This window comes from Sphaeramia orbicularis, chromosome 11 (genome assembly GCF_902148855.1).
Source record: "Sphaeramia orbicularis chromosome 11, fSphaOr1.1, whole genome shotgun sequence".
NCBI lineage: Eukaryota > Metazoa > Chordata > Actinopteri > Kurtiformes > Apogonidae > Sphaeramia > Sphaeramia orbicularis.
In genome coordinates this window covers 40,043,501-40,066,024 of record NC_043967.1, presented here as the reverse complement: position 1 = coordinate 40,066,024, position 22,524 = coordinate 40,043,501, and the positions used below count along the sequence as shown (strand labels likewise).

Here is a 22,524-nt window from a genome sequence, read left to right as displayed (position 1 = left end):
TCTGTAACAGCTGCTTGTGTTCCAGTTCATTTGCAGTTCATGTGAGCTCTGTGATAAATGGCCCCATTGAGAAGTGAGTGAAAAACTTATTTTTGAGGCGTGGGGTTTCACGGTAAAAGAAACAACTAAGGTCGAGAACAGTGAGGGATGAATGCTGTTACGTCTTGTGCAGGGGAGGGACGGCCAAAACAAGCAGCACCGTAATTTACTGCCGGTCCCTCACAGCGAGTCTATAACTCACAGGATCTTGATGGCCCCGTGGCGTCTGCGTGGTTTCCTTCAGGACCGTGTTTTTATTTGACACTAAGGCCTTGAGCAACTTAAAGGGATTATAGACTATTTAGTAGCTGGCTAGAAAATGTATGCTTTCCAGGAATGTAAGCCAGTCTGAAGTAAGTTTATTGTAAGTCCCCGTGTACAGTTTGAGCTTACCTTGGCATTGTGACCTATGATTTCTTTGCATTCCTGGCAGGTGTTGGCATACAGGCGGTCATAACAAGGAATGCAGTGGGGATTGTCCTCCACCTGGATGTACTTGCGCCCGTACAGGGACTCGTTGCAGTTCTTACAGTCAAACCGGTCACTCATTATGTCTTATTTTGGCTGGCCTCCTGAAAACAGAGAATTTACAGGCATGGTTTAGCTTTCACTATCAGCGAAAAAACAGTGCAGGAAGGAGGAGGAGAGAGATTACAAAGACAGAGAGAGAAAGCAGGAAGAAGGGAGACTGACAGTTTTTGGATATACAGCTGGGAAATAAAGACAACAAAAATATTCCAACAGGGCCAAAGGAATACTTTCTTTTTGAGAGATGTGGCTGATTTATTATGACACAGTCTTGTAATGAAATAACTGCTTCTTCTGTTTCATCATTACTCACAAGTGAAAACATATAATGTCCGTCCCTCCCTCCGACTCATTGTTGAGTGAAACCCCCCCTGGGGTGGTTTGGCATTGAGACTGAACAACTAAACAATATTAATTGTTGGGAGCTGAACTCAAACAGCATTCTCGATTTCAAAGACTTTCTCTGCTTTTTCATCTGTTTTTGGCTTGTTTTTTAATCGCAGTAATGATCATTAATCTAGTTTAAATGAGATGATGTAACTCTGGTTTGCTGTAAGAAAAGATAAAGATCGGAAATCACTTGCAAGTGAATTCAGATCAGCACAATATAGTCTGTCTGATCTACACAGGCTCAAGTATTTTTTGCAGAAACACATTTTCATGGTTTTTGAAGCATTTTAGTCGCAATGCATTAAACAATTATCTATAGCTTGACCTGACCATGGAATTCCTCTGGAAATGTGTACCAGACTTTTATCTTCATAATGGACCTTTCTTATGTGTGTGCACAAATTTAAACTTTTTACATAAAGATGGCTGTTGTACATACAGTCACTGAAAAAATTATTAGACCACCTTTGTTTTCTTCAATTCCTTGTTCATTTTAATGTCTGGTACAACTAAAGGTACATTTGTTTGGACAAACATAATGATAACAACAAAAATAGCTCATAAGAGTTTAATTTCAGAGCTGATATCTATCCATTTTCCATGATTTTCTTGATAATAACCAAAATCACTTCAGTTCTTACATCAATAGCTAAAGCATTGTACTGACAAAAACAGTGCTTTTGGGCATTCCATGTTTTCTTTTCTGTCTTTTTTAGTCACGATACACACAGGAGTTAGTACTTGATTGCATAACCATTATTTTCTATGACTTTTGGTGGTCTAATAATTTTTTCCGTGACTGTATATTCACCAACAAATGATGGTATTCTGTCATGGTATTATCACAGTGGAAAATGTAGAAAAGAGAACTGCAGAAGTTTTCAGACTTTTGGTTCCATGTTTCCTAAATTAACAGGCACATCTAACATAAGAAAAAGTGAAAATAATGACATTTTTTGTACAATTTCATTAGGTGATGAAAAAAGGCAAAAAGGAACACACTCCCTTTGCATGGTTTTAGTGTTTTCCAAGCTGAGTAATGGAACTTGGGCTGGGTTAAAACTGAATTTATGTCAGTATATTTTTATGTGTATGACCTGCTGCAAATATTTTTTGACAGAACAATTACATGTGTAATGTCGACATACTGCATAACGTCATTAAAACACATTTAAGCCCATTTTTAAGTGCAAGGATGGCCTTTAAACGCTTGATCAGTGGTTGTTGAGTCGACAGTTAACGGAGCAGAGGAAGTACAGGTGGAAATGTATCTGGAAGACAGACAAAACATTATCCCACTATTATCCTGAACACTGTGGGGCATTAACGGGGGTATGTGACCCAGTGTTCAGCAGCAACCAAAGGAAATGAGCAAGGAAATGAAGCATGGGAAGTGAAGTTAAAATATCATCCTTTGGAACAGTTAAAACAGGGCAGGGAGGCAGTGCTCTGCAAGATATATACAGTGTGTATGAAGATTATGGATAAGGGTCTCCAGAGTTTGGGTATATGTACATGGTCAGGATCATGACGTCTGGAAAATTGCATTTACACAGGCCGACACTTAAATATTTCACTTGGAAACAGTTAGCGTTTGTAATTTTTCACCCTATTTTGGGCACAGAGTGGCTTTGACATGTTTCTATAATGTCAGAAAAGAGGAGGTAGGTTCAGCAAAGTGCATCTGAGAAACCGCGTAGCTTTGAAATCTCCCTGAGGGATTGAAAAATGAACCCCCACCTCAATTTAGCAAAGGAAGACGTCACCAAGATGATGTGAGGACCCAGAGCTCACCACAAACTTGTAAAGTCAACCTACTCTCACTCTTGAAAACCATTTTTGCGGTCGGCGATGAACTCACTGCTCATGACTGATGATTCTATCCAACTGACTTTACAGGTGTTTTACGCTCTGTTACCTTCAAGCATTTGCATCTGGTCTGCTGAGAAGTCATCTTGAAATTGCAGTTTACATTCCTCATGCCTGACTGCTATCAAACATTTTGTTTCTAACGACCAGTGATGCAGTAATTTCAGATAAACACAAAGAAGATAAACACAGTCTGCTCTCATGTCCTCAAGCAGATGCCAAAGCCAGAAACTCCCTTTCCTCAGCGACGAAGGTTTTCTCCCAATGCCATGTTAGCATAGCTCCGAGGACGTCCCTCACATTGTACATCCCTCCCTGCAGATAACAGCGCAACTTCCTCTTGAAGGGCATCGAACAAGGTCAACAAAACATGGAGGAAAACCAAACTGAGACAAGACATCACATCCTACATCTGTTTTGTGTCAGATGACTGTCTACATGGGGAGTTTCTATTCTCGTCCATCCAAGTCTTACGATGAATGCGGCGATAGAACAATAGCTTTCCTTCCGGACATAGTCCTCTCGATTTTGTGTTTTATGTCTGTTTTCCTGAGCCACAACATCTGTGAACACATTCTGTGGTCACCAGCTGTTGTCTTTCATCAGATTCTCCTTTACTCTTAAGGGACCTGTGCCAAAACAACAGCATCTAATAAAAAAAAATGTTAAATTTACAGCAGTAATGACTATGTCTGAAAAAAAAACAGATGAACAATAACACTAAAGTAGCAATGAGCATAAAGTAAGTATAGTAAGCAATGTTATTGTACGCCACCAGATGGGATTTGTTTAAGGGCTATTCTTAGAGGGTTTTGATAAGATTAACAGAATGACACAAGCTAATGATTTTGGACATAAAAGCCAATGCATGGACATTATTTAGTCATTTACACTAACTAAATATTGACTGAAAGTTTTCTACTTCTCAAGAAACTGGATCATATGTTGACATTTGAATGACTTACAGTTTTACAAAGAAGCAACTGTATGCCAGAACTGAGGTTATGAATCACATTATGATCACCTAATTTACATTTAACTGTCTTTTTAGGCTAATTTTTGGTCTCCACCATCTTCGATGCAAACATCAGTGCAGCTAAATGCTCCATTATATCAATTAGTTCACTGAAAACTTTTATCTGTAAGTAACTATAAGTTTACAGGTATTAAAAGCTAAGTAAAAAAAATAAATATATAAAAAAAAAAGTTGTTTATTGTTAGACCAAAGGCTATTAGCAAAGCCATGTACTGGTAGAGAGGTTTACATTCTAATGTATCACAAATTTTGACCATTTTTTCAGAAAATTGGCAAAAGAAAACAAGTTTAGCAATAGTAGAGTTAGTTAGTGTAAGCTGTAAGCATTTTTATCCACTACTGTGACTGCAAATATTAAAAGTTGGTTCTTCAAAACCAACCATCATGGTTTAAAACTTTGCCAGTTAGATGTAGTTTTTTCACAATAGCATAGTTGCAGAGATATAAGGAGGTACTTTGACAAAAGCCTGAAACTGACTGACATTTTTTAACGCCTGAACAAAATTATCTAGCTTTCTTTCAAGCTCTTCCATGGTTTACCAAAGTATTTGTCTGGCATTTGTTTCTGCAGCTCTTTATTCATGGTTGGTTCCCTTGATGTTTTGCATATAAATGTATTGTATACATTCTTGGTCTGCACATGAACACACACATAATTATTTTACCAATCTCTTTCTATTAAACCTATTCTCATTTCCATTTTTTACCTTTCCACTTCACCATAAACATTTTTGTGATATTTCCTTTAGACTGTAAATAATTACTGGACAAATGAACAGAGGACATGAAAAGAGCATATGGGTCAAAGGTGAGCTAATGCTAAGCACTAGCATAGTGACTCAGTAATAAAGCAAGCTACATCAAGCATTGAAAAACAGTACAAGTACAAGTTAATGACACAAAGAATGTGTTTTATTAAATGAACCCAAAACTCTGGAAGTCAAGCTTTAACACAGATCTGTCACTCAAAGTCTGATATGGCAGACATCGAGGCTTTTATCCACCATGAGATCTAAATATCTCATAAATGGAGGAGAAATGTATAGATGGGCCATCAGGTCACTTATTAGAGGGTCCACATAAAACGGATGCAATGGGAATGAGTCCTGGAAAAACTAATATTGACTTAATATTTTTAGAGAGAAGTTCAGTGCAAGTTTAAGGAACACAGGGTTTTTTTTGCAGCCACCCCCTAATGGCCATCAGTGGTATTACACCTTTAATATAATTGGTTCATTTAGGACTCCTTCCGAGTTTTACCAAAGTTTCAGTGTTTGCCCTAGGATTTTTTTAAATGTGCAAATCAGAAATGGAAAAAAAAAAAACAGCTGGGTGGAAACAAACTTCGATTCACATGTTTAAAATGTAAAAACATGTATTAAACTAAGCATAACAATGAAGCTGTAAAGTCTTCTAAACATTCTCATAAACACTATGCAGTAATGTTACAGGTACTATCTGGTTGCTATCTTTTCACCTTGAGACTTGTATGTATGGATGTGCACATGTTCCTTTTCAGTTCCTCAATGAGTCACTATATTTTTATCATATTTTTCCCAATATCATGTTGCTACTCACCACTGTACTCTTCTACTTCTGTTTGGATTCGAAACCACCTACCATTGGATATAACACTGATATAGAAATAAGGTCTGATGAACACTTGATGTAACTGCCATCACATTACAAATAAATGTTTACACCTTAATCCAGTTCCAGAAAATTGATGATCTGCCAGTTTAGTGTCACACCTGTTTGCTCATAATGCAAATCAGACTCTGGATAATTAATTCAGCTGTTAAACCATCCAGACACTGATTGGCTGTCTAAAAATCTGACTCACACATAGCACCTAGCACCTCAAGGTGTGCACTTGACTTTACAGGTGTTTTGTTGGGCCGCACCCAGGAATGCTCATCTCCCCCATCCTCCTCCTCCTCCGTCTCCTCCTCCTCTTCACCATGAGACATTAAACCAAACAGTCATCCATCCTGTCTAAGTACTCACACTCTGGTAGCACGGCTGCTGAAACTATTTAAGCCACATTTCACCTTGATGAGCGGACACGTTGAATTCTTCACGATACACTGTCTGTATCTCACTGACAGATTTACCGGACTCACTTGGCTCTGAGCTCTTTGTAGTAGGAGCCAAATGGTGACTGTCTCTCAGGATTAGCCACCGGGCCTCCTGTCTCTTGTCCCTTCATGGTTCGCTGCTGTTGTTTTACTCCTCAACAACTGACAGTGTCTTAGGACCATATCCAGAAGCTCTGAAATCCATGAGACCGCACTGCGTGTTAGTGTTTATTTTCCCGTAAAGGAATTTGAGGTTTACAAACCATATTATTCCATGATGAAAACCACTGTCACACGTAATAAAATCCAGTGGAGCAAATATGTAGGTAAGTATTAAATCTGTCACAGGCACAGAATACTAATTCAACAGCAGCCACGTTGCCTTTTTTGGGGTGACGTTATTAAATTTCCCCTTCTTAACTCTGTGTATCACACCTTCCAGGCTTTTTTACACTGTTTTACTGTAACACCTACTAAATGAACACAGACACAGTGACGGCTTTCAGTTAAAACAGGAAAGTGGGTGACAAATTGTTTTTTCTTTCATTACCACCCAATTTTAATGTTTATTTCCCCCTGAAAAGGATTACAGCACCTTAACAACCTCACTGGCTCAGAACAGCTCGAGTATTGTATGTCTCCTGCATTATATAACCCAATTTCAGGTAGGTGAATGAGAATATTGACAGTGGCACAATGCTCTGTAGAGAGGCCTGGTAACACAGGAGCCCTACAGCATTGGAGGAAAAGCGACACCGCTTTGGTTGCTGCTGTAAACTGTATCAGAAAAAGGCTTGTCCCTTATGGCCATCAGATGACTGTGCTCCTTTTCATCCCCAGTACAAAGACGCTCAATGTGCTACGACTTCCTCCGCATCACAAGACCTACAGTATTTCAGCTTCACACACACAAATCAAGTGTTGTCACTGATTAAATCTTCATCTCAAAAAGATGAATTGCTTGTGTCTGTTTTCAGTCACTATGTTTATATGCACCCTATATTCAGTATAAACAGTATATTGTCTTTGGATATTAAAGGTACAATATATAACATGCATGCTTGTGGGCTCATGTGAGGTTTGTGTTGGAGTCTGTGTTGTACTGGGAGTCATTTGTTGACATAAGCAGACTCCATTTTACATATATATATATATATATATATATATATACATTGAACAGATGTAGAGGAGAGACATCAAAGCACATAAACACCAAAGTTAGCTCAAAATTGCCGTACACACAAATCAGTGTATAGGCTGTTATCATAGATGTAGACACCTCAGACAGTCAGGACGTCTGTGGTTTGGTCAGTATTTATGCATTTGTAACTGAAAATCTTCACTTGAAAGTTTTACACAGATAAAATAATGTATCTCTGTCAAAATCTTTATCGTTTTCTTCAATATCTTTGTCAAACATGATGCAGACCTAGATTTCTGTTGTAGTTATATATAATTCTTCAACACTGGGACATTTATTCATACTGTTAGAACCATATGAATAATGGTTTAGTAATAATTTAGTGCCTTGAAAAGCACTACAAAAATCTAATCCATTATTATTATTATTATTATTATTATTATTATTATTATTATTATTATTATTATTATTATTATTATATGTGCTCTATGACAAAATCTATCAGCATAATCAATTTCTTTGCTGATCAAGAATCATCAGTCGAGAACTAGGAGGGTATAATATAACCCATAAAGACCCAGTGTTACTTTTCTGGCAGTTCCTAAGTTAATTTTTGTCTCTATTTAACCTTTTTTTTTTAAGCGATTTATCACCATTTATTATCATATTATCCTCTGTATTTTGCATTTTTCACTGTAAATCATGTATCTTGCTGTATTTCATTTCCAATATTCTAATTTTGACAGTAAATTCCAAGCTTATCATATCAAAACAGAGAAAACTGAAGAAAAACTGACTTATTCAGCAAAGATATCAATAACTAAACATAAAACAAATGTCTCCATCCACTATCAATTATCAAATGCCATGGATTTTACTAATGAATCAATGTTGTAGAAGATGACAGTGTTTCCACGTTCACTACGGAGCCTCTGAACGTCCAAATAGGTCATATCTGATGACCATGAAAAGATGATAAACTGTATTTTATACCAATTATTTACATGTATTGATAGAATTATTGGATGAAAAGGTATTAAACATTTTAGATCACTGGATGCTTTTGGTTGCCAGTGGTGGTTTGGATCTTTATGGGTTAATTTCTAAATCCTCTACATCTGATGGGCATCCCTGATCTCACTTATGAACTCGTAACTTCAGATTTGGTGTTTAAATTCAGTCCTTTTTTCATATTAGACCCTTCCATACTGTCTAATAATAAAACTGACAGTGCTAAATTACAGCTCCACAAGAGCAAACCTTAAAAAAAACCATGATGACAGACACATTAATTAACATCATGAGTTTCTTTAGGTGAATTTAAGATGTACTTGAATAATTCAGTGTGGTCCCTGTCGATGTTGAAAATGCTAATATTATTACATCATTCTTGGATTAGTCTCTGTATATATGTCTCAACTGCAAACTGTTTAAGGTCAGCTCAGTGTGTTGTAAACAAAATAACAGTTATCGTGGTTGGCGTAGAGATGCATGGACAAAAGAAAAAGCCCATATTTGTGGTAAGAAGGAAGACTCCTACTTGTAAATCTAAAAAGAATTGGAAATCAACAAGTTTTTAGATACGTACAAACACTGCAATGCCTTCTCAAACAGGACGTTTGAAGGAATAAAAGAGCGAGTCTGTGTTCACATGATCTAACAAATTCACCACAGGGGGAAACCTACAAAACATAATAACACAAGTGCCTCCAGCTGTTCCATATTTGTATGTTTTAATGTGATAGCACATTAGGGCATTTTTAATCAGAGTGTGCGTGACTGCAATATAAAGAAGACTCTCAAAAGAAAATTCATGCCATGCCAACAGCTAATTAGGCCTTTTTTGGAAGAAACAGTTTAACAGTGACTTGACAGAGTGTTTTAACATCATATGAGTTATTTAACGGTAAAAAAAAAAAAAGCAGAGTGATATCCTGTTAAAGATTCGACAGAGCTGGATTTGATTTAAAGGAGTTATATTTAGCTTTTATAAAAGGAATTCTGCATTTTAAAACATTTCCCTGTGGTCTACATAAACTGTAAATGCTCTGCTTGGGTCTGAATTCTTCATTAATTCAACTCCACAGGTCCATCTTCAACACTATTTCTGAGTAATGACACGAGAAAGGTAATTTTGAGTGCTGGCCCTTTAAATGCAAATGAGCCACTTCAGGCCCCACCCCCTCCAGGTTGTTGGCTGTGCTGCTCTGTCCCGTTCAACCAACAACTGAACATTTTAGGTAACATTTTAGGTATGTGCTCAGCTTTAAAAGACACAAAAACTGAACTAAATGTGTTGTAAAGGTTAAAGTCACTATTTAATATGACATCTGACCCCAAAATGAGGCAGCACAAACAGTTAGAAACATCTGGAATGTGTTGAATAAAACCTGGTATAAAATATCAGAAAATTAATGTAATAAATCTCATATTGTCTCAACAAAAGGGTTAAAGACATGTTAAGTACAAAGGGAGGTCACACTGAATACAACCTCTTTGGTTTATAGAAGCTGTTTTTTCCCTGAAACTGTTTTTAATGATGTACATAGTTCCAGTATATCTAGACTGGATCTTAAAGCATCATTTATTCATCACATCATCACATTCATCACATGTCTGAAAATGGCTTAAAGGGGTCACATTTTGTTTTTTTAAATGGAATTATGCATTTTCAAACATTTCCCTGTGGTCTACATAAACTGTAAATGCTCTGCTTGGGTCTGAATTCTTCATTAATTCAACTCCACAGGTCCATCTTCAACCCTATTTCTGAGTAATGACACCAGAAAGGTCGTTTTGAGCGCTGGCCCTTTAAATGCAAATGAGCCACTTCACACCCCACCCCCTCCAGGTTGTTGGCTGTGCTGCTCTGTCCTGTTCAGCCACTTGTGTTCATTGATTCAACCAATAGCTGAGCATTTTAGGTAATTGGCTCCAAATTTGGACATATTTTCAGTTTTTACTACAACTGCTGACAAACAATTATGTCGTACTCTGAGAAATGTTCGTCAGAAGTCTTGACCTTATATGTGCAAATATTGTGACGTAACTAGTTATAGACACAACAAATTAAGAACAAATTAAAATAGATTGTAGAAATCCACTTGATTTTTGCCAAAGTGAATATAAAGATAGCTTTTCAGCATCTGGAGGGTTCAAATTCAAACTTTATGAACTATTAGGGTCCAAATACACAAATAAATGAACCAAAGACTAATAAAAGTGGGTTTAGCCAAATATGACCCTTTTTCATGTTATATTTCCAAAATACTCTTGACGTTCACTGTAAACTGTGGGTGTTAAACTCATTTTAGTTCAGGGGCCACATACAACCCAACATGATCTCAAGTGGGTCAGACCAATAAAATACCAGAATAATAACCTATGAATTGAAGTAAACTCCAAACTTTTCTTTTCTTACATTTTTTTTTCACTCTGAAAGAAAAATAAGCATAATTTTAACAATATTATGCCTCAGCTTATCATTTACATGTGTGCATTACAACTTACAGATCACAGTGGATCTACAAAAGCACAAAACATTTAGTAACAGGTATAATATTGTGAAAATTGCACATACTTCTCTGAAGACATTTCTGGTTGTTTATATTTGTTCATGTTATTCACAGTTTTTGTGAAAGGGTAGTTTGTAAATGTAAACTTTTTGTACTATTTTATACTAAAACAACATTTATAAATTAATAGGTTTTGAGATTGAATTTGTCTGTATGTGGTCCCTGAACTAAAATTATGTTAATATCTTCAGTGTAATTTCTGCATTTGATTAATTCATCCTACAGGCTGTAATGGACTCTTCGGAAGGCCAGTTTTGGTCCGCAGGCCGTATGTTTGACATCCCTGCAATAAACAGTAAAATCACACCGACATACATTAGTGTCTCTGTAATAACTGGATTTAATTTCCACATTAAGTCCATAACATTAGTGAAAGTGCTTAAGCTTTGTTTTTATGACCTGTCCTGCAGATCACACCAGATACACTGAGCAAACATTGTAAAGTAAAAATAGTTGCATAAATGTGACGAGTTCCACTTAAAACCATCACATAACGAGCGTTGTTGAATATTTATGACACATAACCTGTAACTTTAGGGAGGTAAATGGTTTTAAAGATTGCGTCTGGCTTTGTTTTATGAGTCTCCTGTTGGCGGTTTGTTTATTCAGTGAAACAATGTGGTGAGCAGCTGCAGCTTCACCTCCGCTGTAACAGCTCTCAACTAGACATCAAGTAAACAAGTCACCCTCATGCCAAGACTACATACACACTGACCTTAAGCGCCGGTTCTCAACACGGGGTTCAGGACACCCTCAAAGGGGTTGTGAGACGATTACTGGGCAATAAAGTTGGAAAAACAGATACTGATGTACAAAATTCTGCTAAATCTTAGAATAAATGCATAAAGTTTGCAGTTTTTGACTGTACCCGAGAATATTTGATGCAAAGTAGAGGAAAAAAACACACGATACATAAGTAAATAGATTAGTCATGATTGTTAAGTGTTATTTTTTTGTTGGAGATGCAACAGAAAGCTCTGGAAAATAACTGTATTCTTTTACTTAATTTATGACTCTTGCACAAGCCACTTTGCACTTCACTCTACTGTTTTGCACTGTACTTCAGCGTCTACTGTGTATAGGTTAGGTTAGGTTGTAAATATGTGCCATTATTTTATGCAGGTATTTTAAAGTTAAATTTTAGATGTATATTTTACTTATTTCTTAAAATTAGCCTTAGTTTTAGTCGATTTTAATGTATTTGTTTATTTATTCGTTTTTTCATTCTGTTGATATGGCTAATACAGGTCCTCAGTAACCAATTTCGTTCTTTCTTTGTGATGGAATGACAAATAAACTCCCTTGAATCCTTTGAATCCAAAGGGGTCGTGAGACGATTACTGGGCAGTAAAGTTGGAAAAACAGATACTGATGCACAAAATTCTGCTAAATCTTAGAATAAATGCATAAAGTTTGCAGTTTTTGACTTTACCCGAGAATATTCGATGCAAAGTAGAGGAAAAAACACACAAAATATAAGTAAATAGATTAGTTATGATTGTTAAAAGTGTTATTTTTTGTTGGAGATGCAACACAAAGCTCTGGAAAATAACTGTATTCTTTTACTTAATTTATGACTCTTGCACAAGCCACTTTGCACTTCACTCTGCTGTTTTGCACTGTACTTCAGCGTCTACTGTGTATAGGTTAGGTTAGGTTGTAAATATGTGCCGTTATTTTATGCAGGTATTTTAAAGTTAAATTTTAGACGTATATTTTACTTATTTCTTAAAATTAGCCTTAGTTTTAGTTGATTTTAATGTATTCATTTATTTATTCGTTTTTTATTCTGTTGATATGGCTAATACAGGTCCTCAGTAACCAGTTTCGTTCTTTCTTTGTGATGGAATGACAAATAAACTCCTTTGAATCCAAAGGGGTCGTGAGATGATTACTGGGCAGTGAAGTTGTAAAAACAGATACTGATGCACAAAATTCTGCTAAATCTTAGAATAAATGCATAAAGTTTGCAGTTTTTGACTTTACCCGAGAATATTTGATGCAAAGTAAAGGAAAAAATACACGAAACATATTTAAATAGATTAGTCATGATTGTTAAAAGTGTAATTTTTTGTTGGAGATGCAACACAAAGCTCTGGAAAATAACTATATTCTTTTACTTAATTTATGACTCTTGCACAAGCCACTTTGCACTTCACTCTGCTGTTTTGCACTGTACCTCAGCGTCTACTGTGTATAGGTTAGGTTAGGTTGTAAATATGTGCCATTATTTTATGGAGGTATTTTAAAGTTAAATTTTAAACGTATATTTTACTTATTTCTTAAAATTAGCCTTAGTTTTAGTTGATTTTAATGTATTCATTTATTTATTAGTTATTTATTCTATTGATATGGCTAATACAGGTCCTCAGTAACCAGTTTCGTTCTTTCTTTGTGATGGAATGACAAATAAACTCCTTTGAATCCAAAGGGGTCGTGAGATGATTACTGGGCAGTGAAGTTGTAAAAACAGATACTGATGCACAAAATTCTGCTAAATCTTAGAATAAACGCATAAAGTTTGCAGTTTTTGACTTTACCCGAGAATATTTGATGCAAAGTAGAGGAAAAAACACACAAAACATGTAAATAGATTAGTTATGATTGTTAAAAGTGTTATTTTTTGTTGGAGATGCAACAGAAAGCTCTGGAAAATAACTGTATTCTTTTACTTAATTTATGACTCTTGCACAAGCCACTTTGCACTTCACTGTTGTTTTGCACTGTACTTCAGCGTCTACTGTGTATAGGTTAGGTTAGGTTGTAAATATGTGCCATTATTTTATGGAGGTATTTTAAAGTTAAATTTTAGACGTATATTTTACTTATTTCTTAAAATTAGCCTTAGTTTTAGTCGATTTTAATGTTTTCATTTATTTATTAGTTATTTATTCTATTGAAATGGCTAATACGGGTCCTCAGTAACCAGTTTCGTTCTTTCTTTGTGATGGAATGACAAATAAACTCCTTTGAATCCTTTGAATCCCTTATCAAGTATTTTAAATTGAATGTTCTCCTGCAGAAAATTTGCACAGTTTTGCAAGTCCAACCAACCTGCTGTTTAATTTCATAATTTCACCAATACAATTTGTCAGTTACACACACTTGTTTCCAGGAAATGTCTTTGAAACTATTAGGAAATTATTCATAAACCAAACACTTTTAAGAGATTTTTAAGAGCGTAATCAGTCTTTTGTTGAACTGCTCCCAGCTCCTCTGATATGGAGCCAGTTAGAGATTATTTCAGGAAAACTGACCTAAATGGTGTCCAAAAATACAGTGAAAAATTTTATTGTTTCTTAGATTGAGATGGAATGCAATGAAAGCAACAGGAAAGATTACAATTAAGTCTGAAGTGTCTTGTGTGAAGTTACTTTTGGCAGTGTACTCGCTGCTCTTGGATTGGACCCCGAGGAGAAACGAAGACCAATCCAAATAAACACAGGCTGATCTTAAATACCAGCAGCTATTATCCAAAACAAATACACAAGTAAACATATTTTCCCATCAGCCACCAGCTGGCAGCGGTGTGTCCAGTTCAAGTTTCAGGTGTTAATGGTAACGAATGTTTGTTTTCTGACAGAGAGGACCTGCTGTCTCCGTTTCATGTTTGCCAGTGGATTTATTTGTGTTCGTCTTTTGAGTTCGAGAGAAAGTTAAGGATCACAGAGGATGAGCCATTTGATCAACATGGTGGTCGGTTTGTAACAAGAAAAGATCAGAGGTGGGAAGTAAAGTACAAAACCTACTGTTATTACTGCCCTTTTTAGGGGTTTTTACATAAATATTAAGTTTTCTGGCACCTTTTCACTTTTTAACCCAAATACCTGTATTTTGCACATACATTTTCAAAATAGTCTTGTTACTAATTATGATAATTTTGCATCATTTTCAGCATCAAGACCATATTCAACCTGTATGGATGAGATAATGACAAATAGAAGAGACATTAGGTGCATTTATCGGTGCATAATATACATGACAAATGTAACTAGCAAGGTTATAATAGTTTTGGATTTTTCATTATAGTTTAGTTTTAGTTAGTTTTGACTTTTTTTCCCTCTAATTCAGTTTGTTTTAATTAGTTTTTAGAGCAGGTTTGCTAGTTTTTATTAGTTTTCGTTTTTTTGTAAATACTTAGTTTTAGTTTAGTTCTAGTATTAAGTTAGTTTTTTCATAACTTTTCTCTCCCTCGCCGTCGTATTCACATAAATCCCATACAGGACTCTGCTGCTTTCTATCAACTTTAGTCTCCATGTTTCCAGGTAGAGTGGGGACCAGAAGACGACTCTAAACCACAAGTGACAGACCATAATTTTTATTTGTTTCAGTTAGTTTTGTAAGCACACAATACAGTTTCAGTTAGTTAGTGTTTTTTTCTTTTAATTATAGTTGTTATTTATTTTAGTTAACGAAAATGTTTTTTCAATTCTAGTTTTCGTCATTTCGTTAGTTTTCGTTAACAATAATAACCTTGGTAACTAGATCAGGGCTGTCAAACTCATTTTAGTTCATGGTCACTTACAGTCTAATATGAGCTCAACCAGTAAAATATTAGCATAATAATAACTTATAAATAACAACTCCCAATTTTTCTCTTTATTTTAGTGCTAAAAAACAAAAGAAAAAGAAAAATTGGGAGTTGTCATCATTTATGGGTTATTATTCTATTATTTTACTGGTCCAATACAGTTAACCCATAAAGACGCAGTGCTACTTTTGTGGCACTTCCAAAATATTTTTTTCTCTATATTTAACTATTATTTTATGTGATTTACCACCATTTATTATGACATCATCCTCTGTATTTTGTGTTTTTTCAGTAAACATCAGGTAGTTTTCTATATTTAATTCACTGATCATGTAGCTGTTCAGATTAAAGTTGACGATTATTATATGAGAAACGGAGAAAACTGAAGAAAAAGTGACTTTTTCAGCAAAATACTGTACATCATTAACTGAACATAAACCAAGCATCTCCATCCACTGTCATTGATCCAACTCCATGGGTTTTACTGGTGAATGAATGTTGTAGAAGATGACAGTGTTTCCACGGTAACTACGGAGCCTTTGAACGTCCAAATGGGTCATATCTGATGACCATGAGAAGATGAAAAACTGCATTTTACACCAATTATTTACATGTATTGATACGATTACTGATTCAGAATTTATTAAAGGTTTTAGATCAGTAGATGGTTTTGGTCGTCAGTGGATGTTTAGGTCTTTATGGGTTAAGATCATGTATGTATGTGCGTTATGTGGCTCCTGAACTAATACGAGTTTGACACCCGTAACTGTTAATGTCTACACGCCTGTGGGCCACATTCGGACGCTTTGACAGGCAGGTTTTGGCCCATGAGCTGCATGTTTGACACCCCTGAACTAGATGGAAAAAATATAACAAGTCAAAATAATAAAAAGATAAAAGTTTCAAAGGCTGTAGCTGTCATTCCAAAACTGATTTACATATTATATCCAAGCTGATGTTTTCACTTTTTTCATGTCTTCATACAAGGTTTTGCTTTATTTTAATGTGCTTTACTTCTGCACAGAAACAGCCAGTACAGACAGTTTATTCACCCTACCTCACTTGACCTAACTTCATAAAAAATATCAACAATCAACAGTTTTCCATCCTGTTTGCATTACACCCTGAATGAACTAGCAACATGATGCAACTGTGCCACCATTTACATTTATGATTTTTATCAATTTCAAAGATAATTTTACAAACCAAGCAAGTCACGGTTTGAGGCAAAGATAAAGAAACATCTAGTTTTGTGTTAAACAGTTCAGTGGACTGGATCTCCCTTCACACATGATACATATCACCAACCAAAATGACTACTGCCTCGGGAAATTTTGCCTTAATCTTTGAGAGCGAGGTGAAAAAGTTTTAAAAGAGGTGAAAATGACTCCAGTCTGGTCATGTTGAAGCTGCAGAGACATCTTCAAAGTCTGAACAGATGGTGGAGGGAGACAGTTATAATGATGTCACCTCCACAACTTTCAGAGGTGTGGTCTTCATATTTACATATTTCACTGGTCTACAATTTTTTAGAAATGATTTGCTTCAGACGTTAAATGTGCTAAATGTTACGAATTTTAATAAGATTAACTGGAAAATAAATTACAAAAGTGCCGGTTTGCTGATGTTTTCAAGGTATATGATTAAGTGTTATTACACATATATATTGGTTTATGTACATTTATATAATAGTTTTATAAATCTTCCACTAAATAGAACCTGTAAAGTGAATGTATTCTAATGTGCAGACAGTGTTTTGAAGTAGATCTTGTAGCTCTGAGACAAATATTCCTTTTGAGTCAAACCCGTTCTCTCGTTAATTCTTGAGTCTCATATTTTGACCCAGGGCTGTATCTTGGAAAGTTCAGCCAACCAGCATTTTTGACTTGATTTTTCTTTATCAGTGACTCTCATGTGGTAAAATTTCATTACTTTTATTCTAGAAGCATTTTCCTTGTAGACCAGTGTTTTCAGTCTGATACTTTAACAGTGTTATACAAACTGTGATTGTTTTGACTTAAAAAATTTTTTTACAGACAAACATCATATGTGTAAATGATGGCATGACTCAGTCTCTTGCCATTGATTATAATGTGTTTTCTTCTGAATTAAGGTCCCATGGAGCTGAACTTCATCTCGCTACATCCTTCAAAGTAAGACTAGCTGATATAGAATAATGACAATTATCACAAAATAGTCTTATATGAGTGCAAATACCATTTTTCTTGTTTAAAGTTTGATTTTGTTTACATTTTTAGGTAAAAGACTTGAATGTGAATGTTCCACTGTTTTGCTTTCTTTACTTTTAATGCCATATTTCTCAAACTCTCATCTTGGTTTGTTGAACTTTTACTCATCATTAGCTCCTTTTCCACAGCACTTCTGTTACAGGAATATTTCACTTTTAATCCGAAACAACGTCTGTGTAAATGAAGATGATCATTTGGCCCCACCTTTATCGTAGCTTTGTAAGATAGTAACAGAGCCGTGATAGAGGTGGAATCATGATTCCGGAACGCTATGTAAAAGGAACACCTCTCATTAATTAATATTAGCGTGGGCCGTGTACATAAGTGTATATAATAAAAAATAATAAAATAATAAAAAATGTATATAAGCGTGGGCCGTGTACAATAAACAAACATATCAACGTGACCAGAAAGATGTCAAATTGGGGAGATGATGAGATCCGTGAGCTGTTGTCACTTCGGGCGGAGGACTCTATCCATGCTAACATTTGTGGAACAGTGAAAGATGAGCAGACTCTGGAGAGGTTAGCTAAGAAGATGAAGGGTATTTCTGACACGCAAGTTATATGTCACACTATACGCTGCGTCACCGCCCCTTTGATTCCAGAACACAGGTCCGCTGTGTAAAAGTCTTGCCTGTCTCACCTTTGTTACTCCTTTGACTTGGCTGTGGAAATCGGTCAATGGTGGAAAAAAGGTGGGATCAACATCACACCTTTTTTGGGGGGATTTCTGTGTAAACGTGGCTTTAAACTCAAAGAATGAATGATGTGATGTTTATCATGATGATCAATATACTGACAGTAGCATCACAACATCCTGCGCATATGACCAAGGACTGCTTCAAAAGGCCACGCTTTACATTTATACATTGTTGCCAAAAAAGCAGGAATAATTTTGTTTTCAGACACATTCCTCCTTTTATCCCCGTTTATACCAAGGTTATAATAGTTTTGGATTTTTCATTACAGTTTAGTTTTATTTAGTTTTGACTTTTTTTCTCTAATTCAGTTAGTATTAATTCGTTTTAGAGCAAGTTTGCTAGTTTTTATTAGTTTTTGTTATTTTCTAAATGCTTAGTTTTAGTTTAGTTTTAGTTTCTTTATATCTTTTATCTTCTTCTCCCTCATATTCAAATAAATCCCAGACAGGACTCTGCTGCTTTCTCCCAACTTTAGTCTCCATGTTTCCAGGTAGAGTGGGAACCAGAAGACAACTGGAAACCACAAGTGACAAGAAGTGACGGACGTGAAGTACCATATGGTGCCGCTAGCTAAAATTGCTTGAGTGAAATAAATCAATTTCATATCGATCTGACATTGACAAAAACAAAAACTAAGGGAATTTTATCCATCATTTTTATCCATTTTAGTTAGTTTTGTAAGCACACAATGCAGTTTCAGTTAGTAATTGTTTTTTTCTTTTAATTATAGTTTTTGTTTATTTCAGCTAACAAAAATATTTTAACAATTCTAGTTTTCTTCATTTCGTTAGTTTTCATTAATGATAATAACCTTGGTTTATACACATCAGTAATTACCTTTGACCTGGTTCACTGATTGCATACTGAGTCCCAGTTACACTTTTTATTCATCGAGGATAAATCACATTGTTACAGTCATTCCATAATAAGTAAAACATATTTTATTTCAAGTTTATGAGAAACAGTGTATTTTGGCTAGAGTTTTGTACAGTACTTATACTTTTATCAGAGAAAAGACTGAACAAAGAAAGGCTTTTGCATCTGATTCTGGATGATTAAACATAAACACATTAGGAATTTACTCCAATCCAGACAAATGTGGGATTTTTGGCGTGACACATCAAAACTCTTCCCAGGAGGAATAGGAAATGGAAAAGACAGTGATGTGAGGATGTGAGTGAGACTGACTCACGATGCTCATACATTCCTAACTTAGCGATCCACAATCCATCTCTTTCAGTTGATTTTAGTTTCTGGCTCGTGTGTAGTGATTGTACACAAGCCCAAACCTTCGCCCAACACAAGAATTTCAGAGGAATGTGACTTTGGTCAAAACGTGGCAAAATCGTGTGGTTCCAACACCAGGAAGAAAAAATACACACATTTTTCTTCCGCCCTCTGTTTTCTATAAAAAGACAAAAGTCAGGAATTCCTTTGTGTGTGAAACAAAAAATAATGCACCCCGTCTGACATGTCTTTAGGGACAGACTGCAATCAGAGCTCACTTGTTTCAGTCATTTTACGATGTATTAATTTCACCCCAATGAATTGGAACATGATGTCGGTATGAGAGTGATGGAAACTATGAGTGGTGCCGGGGGGTTGCTGACTCTCCAGAACAAAATTTGTAATCTGAAGTAGACATGACATCACTGTAACATGACAAGAGTGAATGGCTTGTGAACGCGCCAAGAAAAAAAATCAGTGTGTGAACTTTAATTATCGACATATAAATCCTTGTTTTCTGTGTCAAACCACATCACCATCTCATGCATTGGAGCCAATTCTACACTTGGTGAAACATTAAAGCAGGAAATTGCTCCATCAAAGGTCTCCTTGTTCTTTTTCTCATAAATCCTACTTCAAAAACAGGGTTGCAGCGTGCTTACTATAGTATCAGTTACACAAATTGGACCCTGTTCAGGACCCCAGCCCCCAATAACAACCACTATTTCCTCATTCTAAAGAAAGAACATCCTTTCTGGTGCATCCTGGATGTGGGGGGCCATGGATTTGACTTAGAAATGTGCAGTTTCAAACTTGTAAAAATCAATGGTGAACTGTAACTAAGGACTTTTACTCAACTACAACTAAAGTACCCATTTGAGGCACCAACAGCTGTTTCACTTGAGTTGAATAGATTGGCCTAATGTGGGACATTTTTTGTACTTTGGACTTCTGTAGTATATTACTGCGTTAAGCCAACATGGTAATGTACACTGTAAAAAAAAAAAAATCTTGTTTTTACAGAAAAAAAAACGGCAGCTGTGGTTACCAGAACAAAACTGTCAAAAACACATCCAACTGTAAACATATTTATGGAGTAACATGTAGATTTAACATTTTGAACATGTATTTTTAACACTGGATTTAAATGGTAAATGGACTGCACTTATTTAGCACATTTTCTCCACCTTCATGCTGTCCAAAAGCACTTTCCAAAGCCACCAGGTCCAACTGGGACCAGTTTAAGGTTCAGTGTCTTCCATGGACACTTGGACATATGGACAGTCGGAACCAGGATTTGAACCACCAACCCTTTGGTTATTGGATGAGCCGCTTTACCAACTCTACCAACCCGTTAATTTACAAGTTTAAAATGTTGCATTGTTAAATGTTTACCTTTTTTTAATAACTTTTTAATTAAAAAAAAAAAAAAGCTAATACGCTGTTATTTCAACATTATGGTCTTGCAATTTAAACGGCACCACTTTGTTTTTCAATTTACAGTTTTATTTTCTCAAAACAATAGAAATACATAATTTCTACATACAAATCTGGTTTTGTTCACATACTCTTCCTGTAAAAACTACAGCTATATTTGATTTAATCGTTAACACAAAAATCTTTTCAAATAAACAACTTTGCATTGTATTGTCACTTACAGTTTTTTTAAGTTGCAATTTTACAACTTTTTGGTCTTAATTCTACAGTCATTTTTTACAGTGTAATAATAATATATAATGGAAAGTTTAAGTGTCCCACATTAGGACAATTCACCCTGTTTCCGCTTTATCCAACATCACTTCTACCGCACTGCATCTCACAAGCTGATGTACTTTTCACTTTAATACATTTGTCTGTCATCTTTACTTTCCAGATGACTGCTTTTCATCTCCTTCCTGTCCAGTGAAAACCACGTATCAATAGAAAACTCTCCTCCTTCTTTGGCTAAATAATGTCCTCAACAGTTGGAAAATACATGATCACACAGGTTGTGTTTAGTTTGAATGCATAAAAAGTTGACTTTTTAGACATATGGATCTCACAGGACAGCAATACTACAAACATGATGTAGATTAAAGAGTCCAGCAGATATTTAGACTTCAAATGAGATCAGCCCTACATACCTATAGCAGTAAAATACATCAAAAACATCATATTGATGGCCAGAATACAAACCCCCTATATGAAAAAATCACTTTTTTCAGGAAACAAACAAACAAAAACGTTTAGTTTTTATTATATCTTTGTTTAAGATATCCAAGCATATTCTACTGTTCTCAGACTCTCTTTCTATATTATGTGTTAACAATACATACTAGGTATACTAGGTTTAATGTGAAAACTCAAAATCTAAAAATTTCCATATAGGAGGTTTTGTTTTTTGGCCATCGATAAATAACAATAAAACAAGGGTCGTTTAAGTGTATTTTGATCATATGCCACATATGATGTAAATACTCCATATACTGAATACAACCACCACTGCTCCACGTGATTAAACTTTCAATTTAGGATAACTTTTATAACTCCCTGTTGAATAAGAATATATCCCAAATATTCCTTCAGGTGAAAATAACATATATCAGAGGAAATACCAAGGTGACATGCACCCTATTGTAAAACATCCAAACCCATATGGGAGCGTTCATATCAACTTTTACGCACGATAAATCCACATACAGATCCATGGATAACCTACCTTTCCTTGCGCATTAGCTGCCTGTTGAGATACCCGCAGGAGAAACTGTCTCTGGATCAGTTTATCCGACTTTTCTGCTTGTTTAAGATGACAGACAATTAAACTCTCCGCGTAGTCTTGCGGAAAACGGACGGGTTTCCACTGACTGAAGCATCTGTGTGTGGTGCGTAAAACCAAAGCAAACACCGCCCCCTTCCCCCCCTTCTCCTCTCTTCTCTCTCCTCTCTCCCTCCCTCTGTTTCAGTCCTACCTTGTGGGGAGTTGGAACTGAAAGAAGCGAAGCCGACTGTGTTTCTTGGATGTAACTGAATATTTTAAACACATAGTAAGCCTTCGAAGGATCCTCCAGTCGCTGATGTCAACCGCGTTTATTATCACCCTGAATGGAAAATCACTGTAATAATTTTAATGTACACTACAGCCCCTTTTCATAAAGAATCATCTGACAGTATTTATCATG

General features: G+C 35.7%; 1 protein-coding gene across 1 annotated transcript in view; it reads right to left on the bottom strand.

The window, feature by feature from the left end:
- LOC115428956 (four and a half LIM domains protein 3-like) overlaps nucleotides 1-22,234 on the bottom strand; it is a 29,286-nt gene extending 7,052 nt beyond the window's left edge. Inside the window, exons 1-2 of the mRNA XM_030148228.1 lie at nucleotides 22,065-22,234; nucleotides 433-611 (exon numbers count right to left, since the gene is read on the bottom strand). Coding sequence (XP_030004088.1) covers nucleotides 433-588 — 156 coding nt within the window. The 5' untranslated portion in view covers nucleotides 589-611; nucleotides 22,065-22,234. The remainder of the gene's footprint in view (nucleotides 1-432; nucleotides 612-22,064) is intronic.
- Nucleotides 22,235-22,524: the final 290 nt, after the last annotated feature.